Consider the following 21,874-nt stretch of genomic DNA (forward strand, 5'->3'; position numbering starts at 1 on the left):
GTTGGGTTTTTTTGGTTGGTTTTTTATAGTATTTGATAAGCGCTTACTATGTGTCAAGCACAGCTGTAGATACAAGTTAATCAGTTTGTTCCCTTCTGATCGTGAAGCCCCCAAAATTCAGATGTACGACCCGTAAAAGGCAAGGAGGAAAAAAAGGCTTTGGAAGTTTATTATCTTTGACAAAAATTTCAACTGAAAGCAGTGAACATTGTATGAACATCTCCAGAAATGCACAGAAACTTATTCACAAGAAAGTCTGAGTTTACAATAGACATTAAATTAGAACTACATGAAAGGACACAAGATGTAAATTTCTATTTTAGATCCAAGTCCAGTGAAAGTTTTGGTAAAGCAATTTTTTTATCTGCTTATTAGATCTGGACTGGCAGAATGAGTCTGAGTGAAAAGAAGAGGTTGCTTTCCTATAGGTGAATTTCACCGTTAGTGGTGTCTTCTTCGAGTACGAAGGACAACTATATATTTTCCTATACAAAATTACATACAGATAACATGTACAATTACAATACAAGGGGTTAAATTGTCAGTAACTATCACTTAGAACAAAAATTTCCTAGTTTCAAAAACAACAACATGGAAATCAAAATAAGGGAACTTTTGAAATTGGGGAAAAGTCTGTGAAGAAATTCTTCAGATTCTCACCCCAAAATGGATATAAATGGATTTTTTAAAAAATGGATTTGGTTATGAATATGGACCAGATACTCAAAACGATTTCCCACCCTAATGCACCTAAGTAAAAAGGGAATTCCCCTGGGTCATGCTGAGAGGTAGAGTCACAATCTTCTATTGGTTCCAGGTTTTCTGAGGTAATTAGCTGTGTGTCAAGTTGTAAAAACAAGAATACTGGCAAGAGAGCAACATGACAAATGAAACTAATGACCTCTTTCCTCTCATCACTATGTCCTAAAAATTTAATTGGATGCATCCGAGTTGACACTCCCTGGGTCACCAGCAGGAGAGGTGATTGATGAAGGGGTGGTGGTATCCTGCCAGCTGCCATTTGCCTGGAAGGGAAACCAGGATCACAAGGAATTAGGTCGAGAATGCGCAGGGCAGGGCAGACCAGACCCAGTGGGGCCTGAGCTACAGAGAGAAGGGGAGGGGCGGACACTGGCCAGCTCTCCTCCAGGAAGGGGGGCAGGGGAAGTGACAGACACAGCTCTCATCACACAAGAGGACAATCTGGTCTTCCCAGTTGCAGGTCAGGCTCAGGGGATACTGTCCGCTGAGGCACCAGGACGGGGCCTGAGGCCTGCTGGTGACTTGATGGACCCAATCCATTTCAATCTTTCCCTCGGTCGGGGAGGGGGCAGTTTTGCTTCCTCTGGCCCGGTCAATACTGCCCAGTGGCAAACGGGATAGGAAAGGAAGTCGAGGAAACGGATGGCAGACACATGGGGTCTCATTGCACAGGCACCGCCCCCGGACTCACACCACTACCGCTCCCGACCATCACTTACGTCCATTCGCTGTGTAGTATACAAGGGATTTCCCACGACGGGTTCGTATCGGCCTGCCTGATGGATTACGTGATGCAAGGGATCCATCTGTAACGATTTCCCCCCGACATATGCAGAGAGCCACCCATAAGGAAGGAAATGGGCCTGCGTTCACCTCCCCCGCAGCGGCCTTAGGGAGCAAAGCCCCAGCAAGGGGGACAGAGGGGACACCCCCGAGCCCCCCTCCTCTGCCCCGAGTGGGTCCCTGCAGAGGCTCAGGTCCAGATAAAAAAAATCTCCTCAGCTGGTCAGCTCCCCTCTCACCTCCGTTTCACTAAAAAATGAATGCTAATAAAATGGATTTCTCTCAGGCACTACATCCGATCCCAACATGCACCAGGAGAGGGGTATGCAGTGGAGGGGGTCGGGGAAATGAAGGGCTTATGTGGAGCACAAAAGTCAGTTCGGTACAGGAAGGGAGCCCTTAGCGAGGGCTCATGTGTCAACCGCGGCCCAGGAGGAGGAGGAGGTGGACAGGTTGGGGCCAGACCCCATGCTAATAGAGGGGGGACTTATTTTCTATGTTGGTGCCCCCTTTCTACTGCAGAGAAACATTGTCCCCTCACTCAAAGGCCTGCAAAGCTCTGGGATCTGGCTCCACTCAGTCCCTCCCGTCATCCTGGCCCACACGCCTCAGGGCAGTTCCAGGGGCATGGGATAGGCCTTGGGGTGGGGGGTGGTGTCCTCTAAGAACCCTGCTCTCGGTGGGCCCCTGGAATTGATCCAGGCCCCTGGGGACTTCAATGCATTTGTGGGGGAGGATGGAGAGAGGTTTCCGGACAGACCGGGTACCAATCCCCCGAGCCCTAGGAAGATGGGGGGCCTTTACGTAGGGTGGAACTTGCATGGGCTGACGGAAAGAGCTTGGGTCTGGGAATCAGGAGGTCTGGATTCTGGCCCCAGCTCCATGCCCTGTCCTGAGACTTTGGGCAAGCCCTTTAACTAAGTCTCTGTGCCTCAAGTTTCTTCATCAGCGAAACAGGTAATAAAAACCCATGCCTCTCCGTCACAGAGACAGTGGAAGGGCCAAATGAAGTCAATGACGGGAAAGATCGGAGGGTAAAGAAAAGTCAAGATTAATTCACAGTCGCATAGATCTGCCTGCCACTCACATGGCAACGCTTGGGAGATATTCCTAGAGCTTTTCCCAGCTGGATTTTCCATACCCGAGGCCAGGCAGGACAGAAGGCCCAACCACCTCCCCCGGGACTCAGCTCCCCGGGGGCCCTGAAGGGTCCTGGCACACCCCTGGCCGCTCACCTGAGGGGAACCCTGGTAAGGGGTCAAGGACTGCAGGTTGAGAAACGATTCCCCAGAATTTGTCATCTTGAAAGAACCAGAGGAACCTGAAAAAGGAGGAGTTGGTGGAGTCAGTCATTCAGCCACAGTGCATAGGGGCAAGAAGACTAAGACGATGACTTGTCTTGAGACAAGACTCAGTTGTTGGCCCCAACAGGCTCGCAATCCCCTTGCAAGCACAGACCCAAGGACAGGAAATTCACTTGGGGGGGAAAAAACCCAAAACACTCCACAGAGGGCAGGCAAGCCAATAAACACACTTCCCAGAAATCTACAGAATTGACTGGAGCTGGGGCAGGGTTAATCCAGAACGGCTTCATGCATGTGGAAGGTTGTTGTGGAGTCAAAAAGTGGGGAGGGGCCCGGTTTGGCAAAGAGGAGTGGGGAGAGCATTCTAACCAACTTACTCAGTGGGCCTCATTCTCATGTCTCACCACCCACTTCTCGCTCACACCCTCCCTCCAGCCCGGACCTCCTTCCCGCTTCACATCCGGCAAACTGCTGCTCTCCCCAGTCTTCAAAGGCTTATTAGAATCACATTTCCTCCAAGAGGCCTTCCTCCCCCTATTTCCCCACCTCCTTCCACTTCAGCACTTCCACACGACCTAAACGCTTAGGTACTCACCTCCCTCTCCTCCAGACCCCAGCTCTTATGTCCAGATCTTTATACTCTATTGTTTCCCCCTTCCTGTAATTTCTTTCAGTAACTGTCTCCCCCACTTGACTGTAAGCTTCTCGAGGGCAGGGAGCAGCAGGGCCTATGGGGAGCAGCGGCATGACCTACTGGATAGAGTACACGCCTGGGAGTCAGAAGCTCACTGGTTCCAATCCTGGCTTCATCGCTTGTCAGCTGTGTGACCTTGGGCAAGCCGATTAACTTCTCTGTGCCTCAGTTCCCTCATCTGTAAAACTGTGAGCCCCGTGTGGGACAGGGACTGTGTCCAACCCAATTATCTTGTATCTAACCCAGCGCTTAGAACAGTGCCTGGCACCAAGTAATCAATTAACAAATGCCATCATTATTATTATTATCACTAACTCTCTTGTACACTCCCAGGAGCCCAGTATAGTGCTCTGCAGAGTGAGCACTCAAATACCACTGACTAATTGATTCTAGAGGAGAGGAGTCAGACGGGTAAAGAGTCATGTGTAAAGGCTGCTGAAACAGAGCAAGAGCTCACAGCTGATAAGGGGAGGCCAGCTGAAGGACATCTTTAAAACTCAATGCCATCTTCATCATCATCAGTATATACTGAACTCATACTGTGTGCAGAGCACTGGACTAGGTATTTGGGAACCCACAAAGTAGAAGACAGGACCCCTGCCTTCAAAGAGCTTACCATCTAATGGGGGAGATGCGTCAGACACAACTGTATATGAATAGTGGGAACAGGAGGGAAATCACAGATACAACAAAAGTCCATCATATTTATTGAGTGCTTACTGTGTGCAGTGCACTGTATTAAGCACTTGGGAGAGTAAAATACAACTGAGTTGGTGGACCCAGGCCCTGCCCTCTAGGAGCTTACAATTTAGTGGGGGAGACAGATGTTAAATAAATTACACATGGGGAAAGTAGCCGAGGATACAGACTTAAAGTGCTGTGGGACTGGGGAGAGCAAAGGGCTTACTGTGTATGGTCCCAAGTGCACAGGCAATGCAAAAAGGAGGGAGAATATGGGGGGCAGGCGGGGGGAGAAGTGAGTTTAGTCCAGGGAAGCCTCTTGAAGGAAGTATGGTTTTATTAATAATAATAATAATGGCATTTATTAAGCACTTACTATGTGCAAAGCACTGTTCTAAAGTGCTGGGGGGGGTAAAGTGATCAGGTTGGATCAGGTTGTCCCACGGGGGGCTCACAGTCTTAATCCCCATTTTAGATGAGGTAACAGGCACAGAGAAGTTAAGTGATTTGCCTGAAGTCACACAGCTGACAATTGGTGGAGCCTGGATTTGAACAAATGACCTCTGACTCCAAAACCCGGGCTCTTTCCACTGAGACACACTGCTTCTCTAGGGCTTTGAAGATGGGGAGAGTGGTGATCTGTCAGATGGGAGAGAAACAGCGTGGCTTAGTGGAAAGAGCCCAGGCTTGGGAGTCAGAGGTCGTGGGTTCTAATCCTGGCTCCGCCACTTGTCAGCTGTTTGACTTTGGGTGAGTCACTTGATTTCTCTGTGCCTCAGTTACCTCATCTGTAAAATGGGGATTAAGACCGTGAGCCCCACATGGGACAACCCAATAACCTTGTAACTACCCCAGTGCTTAGAAAAGTGTTTGGCACATAGTAAGCGCTTAACAAATACCATCATCATGATGATCATCAGGAGAGGGGGCGCAGGGGGAGTTTCCGGCAAGAGGGACGATGCGAATGAGGGGCCGACAGCAAGAGAGACGAGATCGGGGTGGAGCAAGTGGGTTGGTGTTAGGGGAGCAAAGCGCGTGAGCTGAGTTGTAGTGGGAGAGGAGCAAGGTTACATCAGAGGGAGAAAGCTGGTTGAGAGCTTTAAAACCAATGGTCAGGATATGGAGACAGATGAGCAGCCACTGGAGGCTTCTGAGGAGTGGGGAGATGAGCTACAGTGCTGCCCAGCTTTCTCTCTGGCTTTGAGACCTGAAACCCCCAATGTAACGGCCTGCCCAGATTCAACTTCTCCGGCTCTTCTCAGCTCTAGGAGTGAAGTATACACTTCTGCTTCTGGAGGGAAGGGAGGACCATTTGTATAACATGCCAATCAATCAATGGTATTTCTTGAGCACTTACTGTGTGCAAAGCACTGTACTAAGCACTTGGGAGAGTATAACACAACAGAGTTGGTACAGACGTTCCCTCTCCACAAGGAGCTTAGAGTCGCTTTTGAACTGGGGAGGCAATTTCCTTTGGAAATTGGCAGTGCAGATTTCAGTGAATTAACTGAATCTCATTCAAGGGAATGGTTATCCAATGAAGGACCTCACTGAACTCTGATAACCTCATGCTTCACTGAAAGAAGCCAAAACAGATTAATCTGGTGGTGGCTTCTTCCCACCAACTGCTAAAATTTGGGGATTAAGGACTCTGCATCAATTATCAAGAAAACAGAAGAATTTATAAAAATGATGGATTTCGATAACCCAGATGGAAAGAATTGCAAAGGTGTAGAGGAGTTTCGAAGTTAGCCTGCTACAAGGTGCTTTATCTAAAAAAAAAAAAAGCGATTTCATCTAAATGGAACAAATTCTTCACTAAAATTGAAAAATCCCTTCCAGTCAGCAGAAAAACTTCTATTTCTGCATTTCCTGCCAAGACTCATGATCATACCATAACTCTATATTTAGTTAATGTAGTTATATTATGCTTCGAATTATTTTAAGGAAGATGAAACAAGAGTTTAGGGCCCTTTACCATTATAGTGAATAGGATGCAAAGGGATTTCATATTACTTTTCCAGAGGATCTGGAACAGATACTAATTTATGACATGTAAATCTATGGGAACACATAACCCAACAAGCAGCTCCTCAGAATTACAACTATAGTTTTTTGGGTTTGGGGGTTTTTTTCAATGGCATTTGTTAAGCACTTACTATGTGCTAGGCACTATATGAAGCACTAGGGTAGATACAAAGTCAGATTGGACACAATCCATGTCCCACATGGGGTTCATAGCCTTACTCCTCATTTTACAGATGAGGTAACTGAGGCCCAGAGAAGTTAAGTGACTTGTCCAAGGTCACACAGCAGATAAGTGGCGGAGCCAGGGTTAGAACCCAGGTCCTTCTGACTCCCAGGCCTGTAATTTAACCATGCTGCTTCTCTACACAGAGCCCTGTGGTATCGTGAGGTCTGTCTGTATTCTGGGCAAACTGGGATAAGAAAAGGACACATTGCATTTGGTTTTAGTACTTGCTTTCTATCCCTCTGGGCCATTTACTCTTCCTACTTGGGTAACCACTGCAACAAATTCTATTTGCTACTTGAGAGTCTATAGTCATACTTTGTTGCAACTGAGTACATGCTGTGAGTTCTGCTATAGCACAGTAACTGTGTCCTTGAAGACCATGGGGAATGGGAAAACTGCATTACAGTAACCACTGAGTCGATGGGAATTAATGGGTGGGAAGCAGAGAGTTCAAAGATAGCATCATGACTGACATGGTGGGATACAAATTCCTATATTCCGATGTCCTCCTCCAGCGGAATGTTTTATCTCTTTGCTGGTCATGGATATTTTACTTATTAAATACTGCAAAGTTGCACGCACATAAAGAAACACAAAGTTCTGGATGGTCCAGGTCCAACCCTCCCGAATATCACTCGGCATTTATGCACTCACCATTCATTCAATCATATTTATTGAGTGCTTACTGTGTGCAGAGCACTGTACTACGCACTTGGAAAGTACAAGTCGGCAACATATAGAGACAGTCCCTACCCACCCACAGAGCTTTGGGACAGATCTTTTCCATTAATCCTTCTTTCCATTCCCTTCCTCTTCCTACCTATAAATCGTGGCTCAGTGGAAAGAGCGCAGGCTTTGGAGTCAGAGGTCATGGGTTCAAATCCCAGCTCCGCCAATTGTCAGCTGTGTGACTTTGGGCAAGTCACTTAACTTCTCTGTGCCTCAGTTACCTCATCTGCAAAACGGGGATTAAGACTGTGAGCCCCCAGTGGGACAACCTGATCACCTTGTAATCTCCCCAGTGCTTAGAACAGTGCTTTGCACATAGTAAGCACTTAATAAAAGCCATTATTATTATTATTATTATTATTATCAAACAACCAATCAATCCCCTTTATTGATTGCCTACCAGGTGCCCACCGTGGGCAGAGCCCTTAACTAACAGTCAGGAGTTCCTGCTTGATGCCCAGAGGAACGGGCAACCACTGGACATTTTTGAGGAGTGAGGCAATGCATAGGGCACATACGAGGGGTGAGAAGCCGAGGAAGAGCTAGCATAAGAGATTGAGAAGAAGCAGTCAGAGGGGAACAACCAGCACAGAAAAACCAAAGGTACCTAAAGTTTCCAAAAGAAGGCAGTGGTCCCTGGTTTTGAAGGCAGCTGAGGGGTCCAGAAGAATTAAGACAGAACAGAGCTTGTTAGATTTGCCAAGGAGGAGGCCACGGGAGACTTTGAAGAAGGTAGTTTCAGTGCACTAGTTGCGGGGAGGATGGAGAAGGAAACCATAGGAGGGAGGAAGGAGTTGGGGTACAAAGCCCATTTGAGGAATTTGGATAGCAATGGGAGCAGGGTGACGGGGCGATAGCTGGATGGTGCAGGGGGGTCGAGAGGGGTTTTTAAGGATGGGGAGATGTGGGAGTGCTTGAAGACAGAGGGAAAGGAGCCATCAGAGTGAACAGCTGATGATGGTGGACAAAGAGGAAAGAAGAGTGGGAGCAAGGGTTTTTCAAAGGTGGGAAGGCGTACGGTCTGTGGGGGACGGGAAGGCGGTCAATTTTGAAGGCAGGATCTCGAGAGATGGCTGAGAGGGTAAGAGGGGGTGAGGGAGCAGGGTAGATGAGGCAGAGATTTGGGGGAGCTCATGCCTGATGGTTCCAAATTTATATCCGTATCCCCCGTTAGGTTATAAACTCTTTGATGGCGGGGATAATATCTTCCACTGCTACTGTTCTCTCCCAAGCATTTAGGATAGTGTTTGGCACATAGCACACACTCAAAAAAATACCATTGTTCGGTACAAAACTGTAAGGTTGAGGCAGAGGCAGGGAAGTAGAGCCATTTCAAATGCCTCTATCAACCCCGCCTGCACAGATGTTTCTTCCTACACCAAACCGACTTACTCCAACTTGTACACTGATCTTCCCAGAACAGACTCAGGTTTTTGAATGAATGTTCCCTAATACTTTCACTGTGCTAAATTCAAATTGTGTAAGAAAACACAATACGGGCAAAATGACACTACTGCTTCCATATACAAAGAAGGTGACCGTATGCTACAAGCCCATGCTAACTTGGAGAGATTATGTTTTCTTGAGGGAGGGGATGAGGCCCTGAGGATGACTTCTCAACCTCAGCACGTCCAAGTGCAGTACAACAGATTGCCCAGAGTCCAAAACAGCAGAGTAGGTAGACAAGTTCCCTGCCCAGAAGGAGCTTACAGTCTACAGAGGGGGAGAATAAATTACAGATACGTCCATAAGTGCTCTGGGGTTGAAGATCAAGTGCTTAAAGGATACAGTGCCCAGGCAAGGCAGAAGGGAGAGGGAGAGAAGGGCAGTCAGTTAGGGCAGAGAAGAGACTGAATGACAGGAGGGGGACCCATACAGCTGCTATATGGTGAGCTGAAACTGGGCAACTGAAAACCAGGGGAAGAGAGGAAATGTTCTAGGGATTTAGTAAAACAAAGCCTCGGACAACATTGTATCTCAGCTGGATGGATCAGCTGATCTATCGCAATCAAGAAAGGAGTGGCTCCTTTTCAACAGGAGCTTCGAGAGAATTGTGGGACAAAGAGGCAAAAGAGCACCGGGCACTGTCACTGTGAACAACAAACACAACAGAACAGAGTACAGTCTTTATATGTGCGTGGTGTAGTTGGGACTGTGAGTTTTGGAGTTTTTTTTATGGTATTTGTTAAGTGCTCACTATGTGTCAAGCACTGTTCTAAGCGCTGGGGTCCAGGTCCCCACATGGGGCTCACAGTCTAAGTAGGAGAGAGAGATCAGGTACTGAATCCTCGTTTTGCAGTTGGCCTTTTCAGCATGCGCGCGCGCACACAGACATACACACACACACACCCTCTCTCTCTCTCTCTCTCCCCACCATCAGTGTCAAATCTTCTTTGAGTATGAAGGACAGCTGGCCTTGTGAAAACAGCATGTGACAGGGAGTCAGAAGACCTGGTTTATTTGTTCTACTTATTCATTCATTTGTTACTTATTTGTTCATTTTTTGACTTATTCCTGTTTCCTGTTGCATCTATGCTTGTCCTTCTGTTCCCATTCTATGGATACAATTTGGGCCAGCCTCTCTCCCTCCTTAGATCAAAAGCTCCAAGGGCAAGGATTGTGTCTTCTATTTTCACTTAATGTTCCCAAGGGCCAAGGACAGCATTTAGCACGCAGTAGGCCTCCTACCTAGCCTGGGAGCCCCATGTGGGACAGGTTCTGTGTCCTAGCTGATTATCCTATATCTACCCCAGCGCTTAATACAGTGCTTAGCACCTGGTAAATGCTTAACAAACACCATTCTTATTACTTGTTGGCAACTGATATGGCGCTTCGTAGTCAGTCAGCACTCAGAGATTAATGGACAGACACAATCTCTGCCATCAAGGAGCTTCAGGAGGGCCTTTACTGGGCCCCTCCTGGGTGTAGGACACTGTATTAAGCGCTTCCCCTGGGCAGAGCACTTTGTTGGGTTCCTACTGTGTCCAGAACGTTACACTGAGCCCCTACTGTGCACAGAGCACTGTACCAGGGTTGAGAAGGTACAAGCAAAGTGAAGACCACGTCCCTGCCTTCAAGGAGCTTACAATCTAATGGAGGAGACAGGTAAGTTGCAAACTGAATAATAATAATAATGGTACTTGTTAAACTCTTACTATGTACCAAGCAGTGTTCTAAGCGCTGAAGTAGATACAAGTTAATCAGGTTGGACAGAGTCCCATATGGGGTTCACACTCAATCCCCATTTTACAGATGAGGTAACTGAGGCCCAGAGAAATGAAGTGACTTGCCCAAGGTGACACAGCAGACACATGGCAGAGCTGGGATTAGAACCCAGGTCCTTCTGACTCCCGAGCCTGTGCTCTATCCACTAAACCAGGCTGCTTCTCATACTGTGCTTTATACATTCTTGTACTGAGGGCACATGACCAAGAGAGATGGGGGATTAGTTGGGGAAGGGGCCTCCTAAGAGGAAGGATCTTTCTTCATGGGATGCAACCCCTGAGGAACCGAACGCGCAGCCGAACCGCCAATGCGTTCGCTGCCCTGGATCACGGTCCTTTTCATACAAGCCGTCTGTCATGCTTTTCCGTTATCCCACACAGGACTCGGGGTCGTGGGGAGGGGCGCCCGAAAGGGGCTGCAGAAGCAGATGGGCTGTGGGCAATAGGAGAGGTATTACGGGCCAGGAGGCTGGGGGGGCGGGGGGATGGTCACACTCACCGGAGCTGGGAGTGGACGGGGAGGCGGCCTGAGTTCCCTGGGCCGCCACACTAGTGGCATCCACTGCTGTTTTAGCAGCATAGATGTTAGCCTCTTCCTGGAATTTCCCCATGTTCTTTTTGTACCGGATCCTCTTGTTGCCAAACCAGTTGGACACCTGTGGGAATAAGAGTAATGGCATTTATTAGACAATGGCTCTACCTGTGCAAACGAGGCTCATTAGAGGACAGGGACTCAGAAACCATGGACTAGCCTGGTTTTGGGGGTGTGACTCCCTCTGCGGTGAACACAACAGACACTCACTCCATCCTGATTCATGCCTGCAGCCAGCATCAGACCACACCAAGGGCCTCCCTCATCCTTCTCTCCCTACGTTCTGTGGCCCAGAGCTGCGGAAGTGAGTAGCCTGAATGAAGTATTGCCCCACCCGTACCCCAGGATTAAAAGTCGGCTTCTGACGTCTGAGTCCCCTCCCCATCAGGGAGTCCAAGGCCCAAAGGAGGGTGCTGCCCAACAGCCAAGGATACCTCTCTCTTCCTGCCTGACTTCCTGCCTATTGGAACATCGATAAGGCTTTGGCGCCTTATAACCAAAGACAAGGGCACCAGCTTCCTGTGGGGAGGAGGACATTGCCACGCCACCACAGGATCAACACCAAAGTCGGGGGGAAAGCCATTAGCTTCTGTGGGCAAGGCAAGCTACTATGGCTGCTCATCCCCGACCCCTTAGAGCCAAAAAGGGGCCAGAGACCGAACCAAGTTGTTGGTGCCAGTTTGTATTCCCCGCTGGGAGGTGCAGTGCCAGCCCAACCCCGCAGTCTAGCTATTTGTACAGTGGCCAGGGGCCCTGGAGTTCCAATCCCAGCATTATTCCCAGAGGATTCCCCCTAACTACCTGGGCAAATGGGAGTTGAGACAGGCAGCCGGGTCATCCTCCTAGAGATCCAACCCCTGGCTTGGCTCCTGTCCAATGAGGATGAGAGATACCCTCGTGATGGGGGCAGAGAAGAAAAGGGTATGGCAGGGTGGATAAGGATCCTTTTTCCTTCCTCCTCTTTCTTTTCCCCTCTTTCCCTCCATATCTCTTTCTCTTTCCACACACACCCACATCCACTTGTATTTCTCAAGCACTTACTCTTTATCAAGCACTGTGCTAAGTGCTGGGGTAGACACAAGATAATCAGATCAAAGTCCTTGTCCCTCAGAGGGGCAGCAGGTATCTTTATCCCCATTTTAAAGCTGAGGAAACTGAGGTTAAGTAGCTTAACCACTCAAGGTCACTCAGCAGGCCAGTGGCAGGACTGGAACTAAATCCAGTTCCCCTGACTCCGAGTCCTGTGCTTTCTCCCTTAAGCCACACTCCTCCTCCTCCCCTTCCCTCTCCTTCTCCCCATTTTTCCTCTCCCTTACCCTAACACCTTGCCCCAGGTTCATCTCCGGTCTCAAAATGAAAACCTGAGTTTCCTTAGTTCCATTTTCATCTTGTAAATGTTGACATTCTGAATTGCTGAAATTTAACGTCCTCTAATCACTGTAGGATTGCCCGCTTATCGTTCTGAGTGACCTTCCCCGACTTGGACCATGAGCTCGTTGTGGGCAGGGAATGTGCCTGTTACACTGCTGTATTGTAGTCTCCCAAGCGTTCACTACAGAGCACACAATAAGCACTCAATAAATACGACTGATTAGATGGTGAGCCCCTTGTGGAGCTGTGTCTCAGTTGATTCCCTTGCATTTACTCCAGCATTCAGTACACTGCTGTGCCCACACCAACTGCTTCATGTCAGTAATAAATAAATAAATAAGAATTCAAAAATTTGTCTCTGGTGCTTCCAGGCTATAACTCCGGAGTTTCTATCCAGAATGAAGCACTGACTCTCTACAAAGTGGCGTACTAGATGCCCACGGTGGTCTAGTGGATAGAGCATGAGAATGGGAGTCAGAGGAGCTGGGTTCTAATCCCGGCTCCACCACTTACCTGCTGTGTGATCTTGGGCAAGTCACTTGGCTTCCCTAGGCCTCAATTCCCTCATCTGTAAAATGGGGATTCGATACCTGTTCTCCCTCTAGCTTAGACTGTGAGCTCCGTGGGGAACAGGGACCATAGCCGACCTGATTGTCTTGTATCTACCCCTGCATAGGTTGTTTGGAACAGAGTAAGCGCTCAACAAAAACCACAGTTATCATGATTATTACTGAGCACAGATGCAGTATTAGATCCTTGGGAATTTACAGTAAAAATAGAAGACCTGATCCCTCCCATCAAAGAGCTTAGAGACTAACAGGATCAGCGAGCAGACACAAGATTGCATGCATATAATGGGGTGAAGAGGGCAACCTAAATACTCCCAGGAACAAGACAAGGAAACCAAAAATGAATGAGTGGAACAACCCAAAATCCAGAGCCGTACTATGGGTGGCTGGTGAGTCAGCTTGTCTGGGGAGGTGAGGATTAGTTGAGGGGGTGGCTTTTTATGAGGGCTTTGAAGGGCGAAGGGGATTTGGTTCGGTAGACTTGACGAGGGAGAGTTCCAGGCTGGGGAGTGCATAATGGGGCAGAGATGGAGTCAAAAAGCAAGGTTCCCCAAGCCGAAGTGACCGGGGTTGGGGAGGCAGGGGAGCGGGAACAGTATCAGAAGTCACGTTACCTGGGAGACCGTGATGCCGCCCTTCTTGGCTAGCTCCTCTTTGGCTTCCTCACTGGGGTAAGGGTTACTCAGGTGGGAATAGAAATATTCGTTCAGGACCTCCGTGGCCTGCTTGCTGAAATTGCGCCGCTTTCGCCTGGAAACAGATGCTGATGACTCGCGAGTGCTCTGAAATGGTTTAGCCCACTCCAGCCCTGAGCCCTTACCAGGCTGGCCCAAGCCCCATCCTGCTGCCTCACCTTCCTCGCAATTCCGCCTTCTCCCCTTATTCTTCCTCCCTACTATCCCCTTCTGCTCGGCTCTCTCTCTTCTTCCCCCTTCCCCGCCAGCTGACACAGTTGGTGCCAACCATTCTCGAGAAGGAGAGCAGTGGGGGAGAAAGGAGACGGGAGGGAGCAACTCTGGAAGCGTTTTCCACCCATTTAACCTCCCCTCATCACCGCCAGTGCACACAATGATTGCCCCAAGGGAAACCTTCTAATGGTGATCCCTCCCAACCCCTACCACTGTTCCTGAGGAAAAGGGGCTGAGTGATACATGTTCAGACCACCATCCACACTTGACCCAGGGTACTGGGGGAGCAATGTCAGAACCCAGGGTCCTAATCACATAAATTTTAGGGCACCTTTCCTCTAAGAGCCTCCGGAGCAAGGGGCAACCTGGTCTAGTAGAAAGTACATGGAACTGGGAGTCAGGAAACCCACTTGCCTGCTGGGTGACCTTGAGAAAGTCACTTCACTTCCTTGGGCCTCAGTTTCCTCATCTGTAAAATAGGGGTGAGATACCTGTTCCCCTCCAACTTAGACTGTGAGTCCTACAAGGGACAGAGACTGTCTGATCTGCATACACTGTATCTAACCCGGGGCTCAGTACAGCACTCAGCACATAGTAAGCGCTTAACAAATACCACAGTGTTTTTTTTTACTTTTATGGCATTAGTTAAGCATTTACTATGTGTCAAGCACTGTCCTAAGAGCTCGGGTAGGTACAACTTAATTGGGTTGGACACAGTCTCTGTCTCACATGGGGCTCACAGTCTACTGCTATTCTTACTATTAAGTACCAGTCCCAGATCAGCTGCTGACTGGCTAGGCCTCCTGCCTCGGTCAAACAGGGCTAAAATGGGCCCTCTCTCTATCTCCAAGGGATTTGGGGGGGGTCAAAATGAGACAGCTGATGTGAAAACACTTCAGTCACTGCAAAGCACTGGGCAAATTCATGGTGTTCCATGGATGACCGATGCCCCACTAGAGAGGTCCCCTGCTGAGCAGCCATGTGTCTTGGGTACAGGGGGTTACACCCACTTCCTTCCAAGCCTAGCTCTGACAGGATCTTAAGGAGACCCCACCCTTTAGGCTCTGCCTTTGGATCTCAAAAAGGACCGGAGTGTCACTCTGCTTTCTTACAGAAAGCCCCAACCAGGACAGACAGGAGCTATCGCATGGGACAATTACCTCTACATACGGATCCACTGAACTCTCAGTTTGCCAGGTTAACCTTTGGCTTGGGCGAACCAGGAAACCAGAAAGTCCGGAAGATGTTAAAAAATAAAATAGAATAAAATAAAATCCTTCTCATGGTGGAAAACTGGTGGTTTGTTGTTTTTTTAAGGCTGGCCACGTGCCCGAGTTGAAAGGTTTCTGGCCTCTGCTGTGCAGCTCTGTGGTGAAGAATGGAAGTTTATCCCCTCTACTACGCTGTCACTGTCCAGGAGGAAAGACCTCCAATCTGCCTGGTAATTGAGCAGGGCTGACTCTCACCCCACTGGCCAGAAGTCCCTCTCGGTTTTCCCCACTTCTCACCCCCAGCCTGCCCTCACGGTAGGTTAGGCACAAATGAGCTGCTCTGATACCATCAAGAGTATGTGGGGAACTATCGCCACCAGCGTATTTGGAAAAACCACCTATGCATATGTGTATCTACATGTACACACACACATACACACACACACACACACAAGAACAGACTACTGTTACCACCCGTCCACTAAGTAGTAAAAGCTCGCATAAGCTAACAGAGCTCCACTGTTGCCTTTCATCCTTACCGGGCATCGAGGAATCGGGAGCGGAGGATCATAACCGCCTCACACGTGCTCTGCTTCAGCTGCATCTGGATGGTGCTGAACTTCCCATGGATAATGCTGACCATCCGTTCAATCTCTTTCGGGGAAATTGGTCTTGTCCTGCTCTGCTCCCTGAGAAGATTCATTACGTGGGTAGTAAATTCACTGCAGGCCTGGAAGAAACACACAAACCACCAGGTAACTCACCTGGAACGACGACCTGGCTCCTCTGCCTAATCTCCCCAAAATTAGTGAGTGCCCTCTTTCCCCAGTTTCAGTTTTATTTCTGTTCATTTATTGTTGTTCACAATTCATCCTTATCGAGTTTTTTTTAATATGATATTTGTTGAGCGCTTACTATGTGCCACGCACTGTATTAAGCACCAGGGTAGATACAAAACTAATAAGGTTGGACACAGTTGATGTCCCACATAGGCTCACAGTATTAATCCCCATTTTACAGATGAGGTAAGTGAGGTCCAAAGAAGTGAAGTGATTTGCCCAAGGTCACACAGCACACAAGTGGCAGAGCTGGGATTAGAATCTAGGTCCTTCTGACCCCCAGGCCTGTGCTTTATCCACTAGGCCACGCTGCTTCTCCGTGTCTACCATCCCCCACTTCAATTGTGAACTCCTGAATCGGTTGCCTTGTATGTACCACACCCAGGGTACAGTACAGTGTTTGGTCCATACTAAGAACCTTCAAAATATCCTAAATAATAATACTAGACTCTCTCCAACCCTCCCCACCTTCAAGACCCTCCCTAAAATGCCACTTTATCCAGCAGACATTTCCTGACCAATCCTCGCCCACCCCCTGGTTAATGTCATCTCATCATTCATCCTTTGCACTCCTGTGGATAGCCGTTTATTTATTCCACTTATTTAAAAGTGAGAGAGGTAAATAAACACAGAGAGATACACTTTTGGCCTTGCTTTTGTAGGCTGCATCCGTGTGTTGTATCTTCTTCTGAGTGTCCGGGTAGAGCTGTCTGCCTGTGTCCCACATTAGACTGCAAGCTCCTTACAAGCTCTTTTATTGTGTGCTCCCCAGCATTTATTACAGTGCTCTAAATCCAGTCAGTCAATCGCATTTATTGAGTGCTTACTGCGTTCAGGGCACTGTACTAAGCGTTTGGAAGAGTACAAGATAACAATAAACAGACACATTCCCTGCCCGCAATACGCTAACAATCTACCACCACTAGGTGTTCAGTCCATCCCTCGGTACTCAGCAGACACCCAGGAGAGTTCTCTGACCCCAAAAAGACATTGGTTAATTACTGACTATTGGCTTCACCGGGGGACAGATTCTCTCACCGCAGCTCTATTCGGAAAAAGTAGACGAAAGGCTGGGGTTTTTTTGTTTTGCTTTTTGGTATTTGTTAAGCACTTACTAATGTGTCAAGCACTACTCTAAGCGCTGGAGTAGATATGAGTTCCTCAGGCTGAATACAGTCCTTGTCCCACGCAAGGTTCACAGTCTAAGTAGGAGGGAGTAGGATTGAATCCCCACTTTACAGTTGAGAAAACTGAGGCCCAGAGAAGTGAAATGACTTGCCCAAGGCCACCCAGCAAGCAACTGGCAGAGCCGGCATTAGAACCCAGGTCCTGTGACTCTCAGGCCTGGGCTCTTTCCGCTAGGCCTTCGCTGCTTTCCCCCAGGAGAAATCTGCCACCACCTTCTACGTTTTACAAATTAAGGGCGCTCCCTGTTTTGTGCCGGGAAAGAAAAAGACGTTAATTTGGGGAGAGGGGGAAGGAGGAGAAGGGGGAAGGGTGTGTTGTCAAACAATGAGCATTCATAGGATAAAAACTCTTCCATGCAGAAAGATCACCTGTTCATATTTCTCTAGCTCAGAGTGGTATATCTGTCGGATCTGGGACAGCTTGGCCCTGTAGTCAGAGTGCTCAATGCTATTGTCATTTGGACAGCCACCTGGTGTTGCTGCTCCAGCGCCCGGTCCTCCTCTTCCTCTTTTCTCAGGCCCAGAGACGCCTTCTGCCAGCAACATGTTATCTAGCCTCATTAGCTGTGCATCCGGGGGGTCCTCTTCCTGAATGCTGCGAATACTCAACACTAGAGAGAAATGGAAAAACACGGAGCCAGTCACTATTACATTTTCTGATGGAGAAACAAAAATTGAAAGGCGGGGGGTAAGGGGGAGGAGGGAGGGAGACAGAATGTGTTAAATTGGGATTTCCTGCTGGGAGGACTTAGCTCGGACTCGTTTACTGCTGTATTATACTCCCCCAAGTGCTTAATACAGTGCTCTGCACACAGTAAGCACTCAAATACGATTCAATGAAGCAATGAATGAAAGATGGGGTGATTTTGCTCTGTCCCTATCCAAGGAAAGGAGGCAACACAGTGTCAGCTCCTCAAGGCCAGGGATCACGTCCGTCACTGTTATTATCTGCTCCCACGCACTCAGGCCAGTGCTCTGCACACAGCAGGAGCTCGATAGCTCCTGGTGGACGAATGAATCGGTCAGCCCGCCCCACCAATAACCAGAGAAGCCGACTGCTTTTGAAGGTCCAGGGAAGGGTTGCGTGGTGCCACGGAGAGACTCGCACACCCTCAATTTACCCGACCTGACCCTCCAGGTCCCCAGGGCAAAGTTGTGGGCCAGGTGACAGGCGTTTTCATACAAGCCTGGGGCGGATGCAGGTAAGGAGTGGGTGGTGATTCCTGGCTCAACTACAAATCCTAACCCGCTTCTTCAACTGCAAGATGACTGGCGTTGGCAGGGGTAAGAGAGGGAGAGGGGAGAGGGTGTGTGTTCAAAACCAAGACACTCAATTTAGGAATTTAGGATCTACTAGCCCCACTGCAAGGGAATCTAAATTGCCTTTACAGACATGGGCCGGGTAAGTAGTCATTCTCGGAGCATCTGGGTTGGGTACGGAGAGAGAGCTGTGGATACGGGTCGGGTATTGATACAGGTCTCTGGTTCTACACCATCAACTCAGACCTCACAGGGGAGGCACCGTGTCTGCTCAGTGGCAGTAATGTGAAGCTGGATTCTTTAACTCCCCAAAGACACTGATTTCTGAACAGCAGACATGCTCAGTAATGCTTGCGGGTAATAAGAAACGTTCAGTCGTAGGTGCCTAAAGAAAGTTTGAATTGAAAAATTTATATTCCCATTTAAAGCCATTAGTTATTGGCTTATTCTGACTCGACATCATTCCTTACCCTCTCCAAGTTCCCCCTACCAGGGCTCCCTGCTTGAAAACGAAGGGTTCCCTCTCCACAGGATACCCTGCCGACACCTTGAACTCAACGTACCTAAACCTGACCTTCTCATCTTCCCTCCTAACTCCACTCCTCCTAATTTTCCCATCACCATTGACGACACCCCCATTCTCCCTTACCCCAGAAGCCCATGACCTTGGTGTGACCTCTGACTGCTCACAGCCATTTAACATTCACACCCAATCTGTTGCTAAATGCTGCCAGCTTTTCCTCCACAATAGTTCCCAGATCTGCCCTTTCCTCTTCACCCAAACAGCCGCGACCAAAATTCATGCTCTTGTTTCTCCCGACTGGACTTCACACTGGTCTCCCGGCCACCAACCCTACCCCTCTTCAATTTAGGATTCGCTGCCATCGGAACCACTTTTCCAAAACCATTTGGCACAGGTCTGCCCCCTCCTCAAAAGCCTCTGATCATTCTCTTCTGCCTTCTGCAGAAACTCTGACCATTGGCTTCGAAGCACTTCTCAGTTTCTTGAGGCCCTGTTCTCATCAATCAATCAACGGTAATCATTCAGCGCTTAGTGTGTGCAGAGCACTATACTAAGCTCTTGGGAGAGTATGATACGGCCGAGTTGGTACACACGTTCCCTGCCCACAAGGAGCTTACAGTCTAGAGGGGAAGACAGACATTAAAGTAAATGATTGATATGTACATAAGTGCTGGGGGATAGAGGGAGGGGTGAATATTAAGTGTTTAAAGGATACAGGTCCAAGTGCCTAGGTGACGCAGGAGGGAGAGGGAGTAAAGGAGATGAGGGCTTAGTCAGAGAAGGCCTCTTGGAGGAGATGAGATTTTTAACAAGGCTTCAAAGATGGGGAGGTTGGTGGTCTGTCACATACAAAGGGGAAGGGATTCTAGGCTAAAGGGATGATGTGGGAAAGGGGTCAGGGGTCAGATTGAGGTAAAGTGAGTAGGTTGGCACAGGAGCATTGCGTGCAGGCTGGGTTGCGTGCTTTAAAATAAATGAAAAAGAGTTTCTGTTTGATGTGAAGGTGGATGGGCAACCACTAGACATTCTTGAGGAGTGGGGAGATGTGGACGGCTTTTTAGAAAAATGATCCAGGCAGCAGAATGAAGGAAGGACTAGAGTTGGGAGAGAGAGGAATCAGGGAAATCAGTGAGGAAACTGATGCAGTAGTCAAGGCGGGATATAAATGCCTGGATCAGCAGAGTAGCAGTTCGGATGGAGAGGAAAGAGTGGATTTTAGAGACTGTTGTGAAGGTAGAATCAACAGGATTCAGTGACATACTGAATATGTGGGTTGAATGAGAGATGAGTAGAGGATAATGCCAAGATTACGGGTTTGTGAGACAGGAAGGAGAGTGATGGGAAAGACACGGGGAGGGCAGGGTTTGGGCGGGAAGAAGAAGAGTTCCGTTTTGGACATGTTATGTTTGAGGTGTCGGTGGGACATCCAAATGTAAGACTGCAGAGAAGGAGAGAAGTCAGGGCTGGAGAGGTAGATTTTGGAATTACCCGTGAAGAGACAGGAGCTGAATCTATGGGACCGAATGAGTTCTCTGGAATGGGAGTAGATGAAGAACAGAAGGGGACCTAGAACTGAGCCTTGGGGAACCCCCATAGTTAAGAGGGTGGGAGGCAGAGAAGGAGCCTAAGAAAGAGGAGTGACCAGAGAGATAGAAGAACCAGGAGAGGAAAGTACCAGTGAAGCCAAGGTTAGATAATAGAACAGTGCCTGGCACATAGTAAGCACGTAACAAATACCAAAATTATTATAATATTTTCAGAAAAAGGGGGTACTGCTTCCCAGAAGCAGGGGAGATTTTAGGGAGATCATGCCTGATGGTTTCAGTTTTCTCAATAAAGTATGTGGCCAGGTCACTAGGATCAAGAGATGGCAGGGGTGGGAGGACAGAGACTTTGAGCAGGGAGTTAAACATCTGAAACAACTGGCACGGGCAATGGGCGTGGGAGTCGATAAGGATGAAGAAATAATTTTGCTGGATGGAGGAAAGGGCAGAGTTAAAGCAGGTGAGGATGAGCTTGAGATGGGTGAGGTCTGCTGGATTTTCACCAGCAGCACTCCGCAGCTCCACCAAAGGAGCAGAGGAAACATATTGTTGAGGTGATCCAAGACAAGTGGTGTGAGATCAACAGAGGGAGGGAGAGCGAGGAAGTTGGGTTCAGTGGAGAGGGTGGTGTTGAAGATGTTGATCTGAGTGTCAAGAGAAGGCAGTTTGGGGATGGACACCAAATGGAGACTTTAGAAAACTGGATGGGCGCGAAAGATCGCAGGTCTCTGTGGGGGAACACGTCAAATTTAGGGAGTGGGCGTATGGGAGAGAAAGCAGATGAGGTCGTGGATGGAGAGAATTTCAGAGTCTGTGAGGGTAGAAATTGGACAGTGCTAGAGATGATGAAATCGTGAATGTGTCCAAGTGGATCAAGTGGGTGGGGTGGAGCAGGAAGTCAGCAGAGCTTAGGAGAGAGAGGAAATGGGAAACGGACGGATCCTCAAGAACATCCACATGGATTATGAAGTCCCCAAGTATCAATGTAAGGATGGAGAAAAGAGAGAAGGAATGTGAGAAAGGGACCAAAGTGAGCAGTAGATGACCATGACTAATAACTGGAGCGGGTGGTAGAGGAGGATGATATGGACTCCAAAGGAAGGGAAAAAGAGGGATGGGGGAGGTAGAATGGTGTAAAAGCGGCACTGGAGAGCGAGAAGGAAGCCAAGTCCTCCCCTTTTCCCAGTGACTCTTGGGGAGTGGGAGAAGATGAGGCCCCCTCTGGAGAGCAGAAGGGGAGACTGTGTCATCTAGTGAGATCCAGGTTTCAATGATGGTGAAGAGGAGCAGAGACTGGGTTGGGAGAAGAGGAGCTTTGTCATGATGGAGTGGGGTTTCCACAGGCCGCACTTGATTGTGGGTGGGTGGGGGGGTGCAAGGGGAAGGGAGGGATTGGATGAGAGTGATCTGATGGAGGCCAGCATCGGGGGAGGGGGATG

The 21,874-nt window shown here is 48.7% G+C and overlaps 1 protein-coding gene across 2 annotated transcripts in view; it reads right to left on the reverse strand.

Annotated features, from left to right (window-relative positions):
• Window positions 1-222: 222 nt before the first annotated feature.
• LOC119949311 (pre-B-cell leukemia transcription factor 1-like) overlaps window positions 223-21,874 on the reverse strand; it is a 56,566-nt gene continuing 34,914 nt past the window's right edge. For both annotated transcript variants that reach the window (XM_038770977.1, XM_038770978.1), the window contains 7 exons: window positions 17,478-17,719; window positions 15,622-15,812; window positions 13,578-13,713; window positions 10,931-11,087; window positions 2,781-2,866; window positions 1,482-1,568; window positions 223-1,025 (listed from right to left, as the gene is read on the reverse strand). In XM_038770977.1, coding sequence (XP_038626905.1) covers window positions 933-1,025; window positions 1,482-1,568; window positions 2,781-2,866; window positions 10,931-11,087; window positions 13,578-13,713; window positions 15,622-15,812; window positions 17,478-17,719 — 992 coding nt within the window. In that variant the 3' untranslated portion in view covers window positions 223-932. The remainder of the gene's footprint in view (window positions 1,026-1,481; window positions 1,569-2,780; window positions 2,867-10,930; window positions 11,088-13,577; window positions 13,714-15,621; window positions 15,813-17,477; window positions 17,720-21,874) is intronic.

Source organism: Tachyglossus aculeatus, chromosome X2 (assembly GCF_015852505.1).
Source record: "Tachyglossus aculeatus isolate mTacAcu1 chromosome X2, mTacAcu1.pri, whole genome shotgun sequence".
NCBI lineage: Eukaryota > Metazoa > Chordata > Mammalia > Monotremata > Tachyglossidae > Tachyglossus > Tachyglossus aculeatus.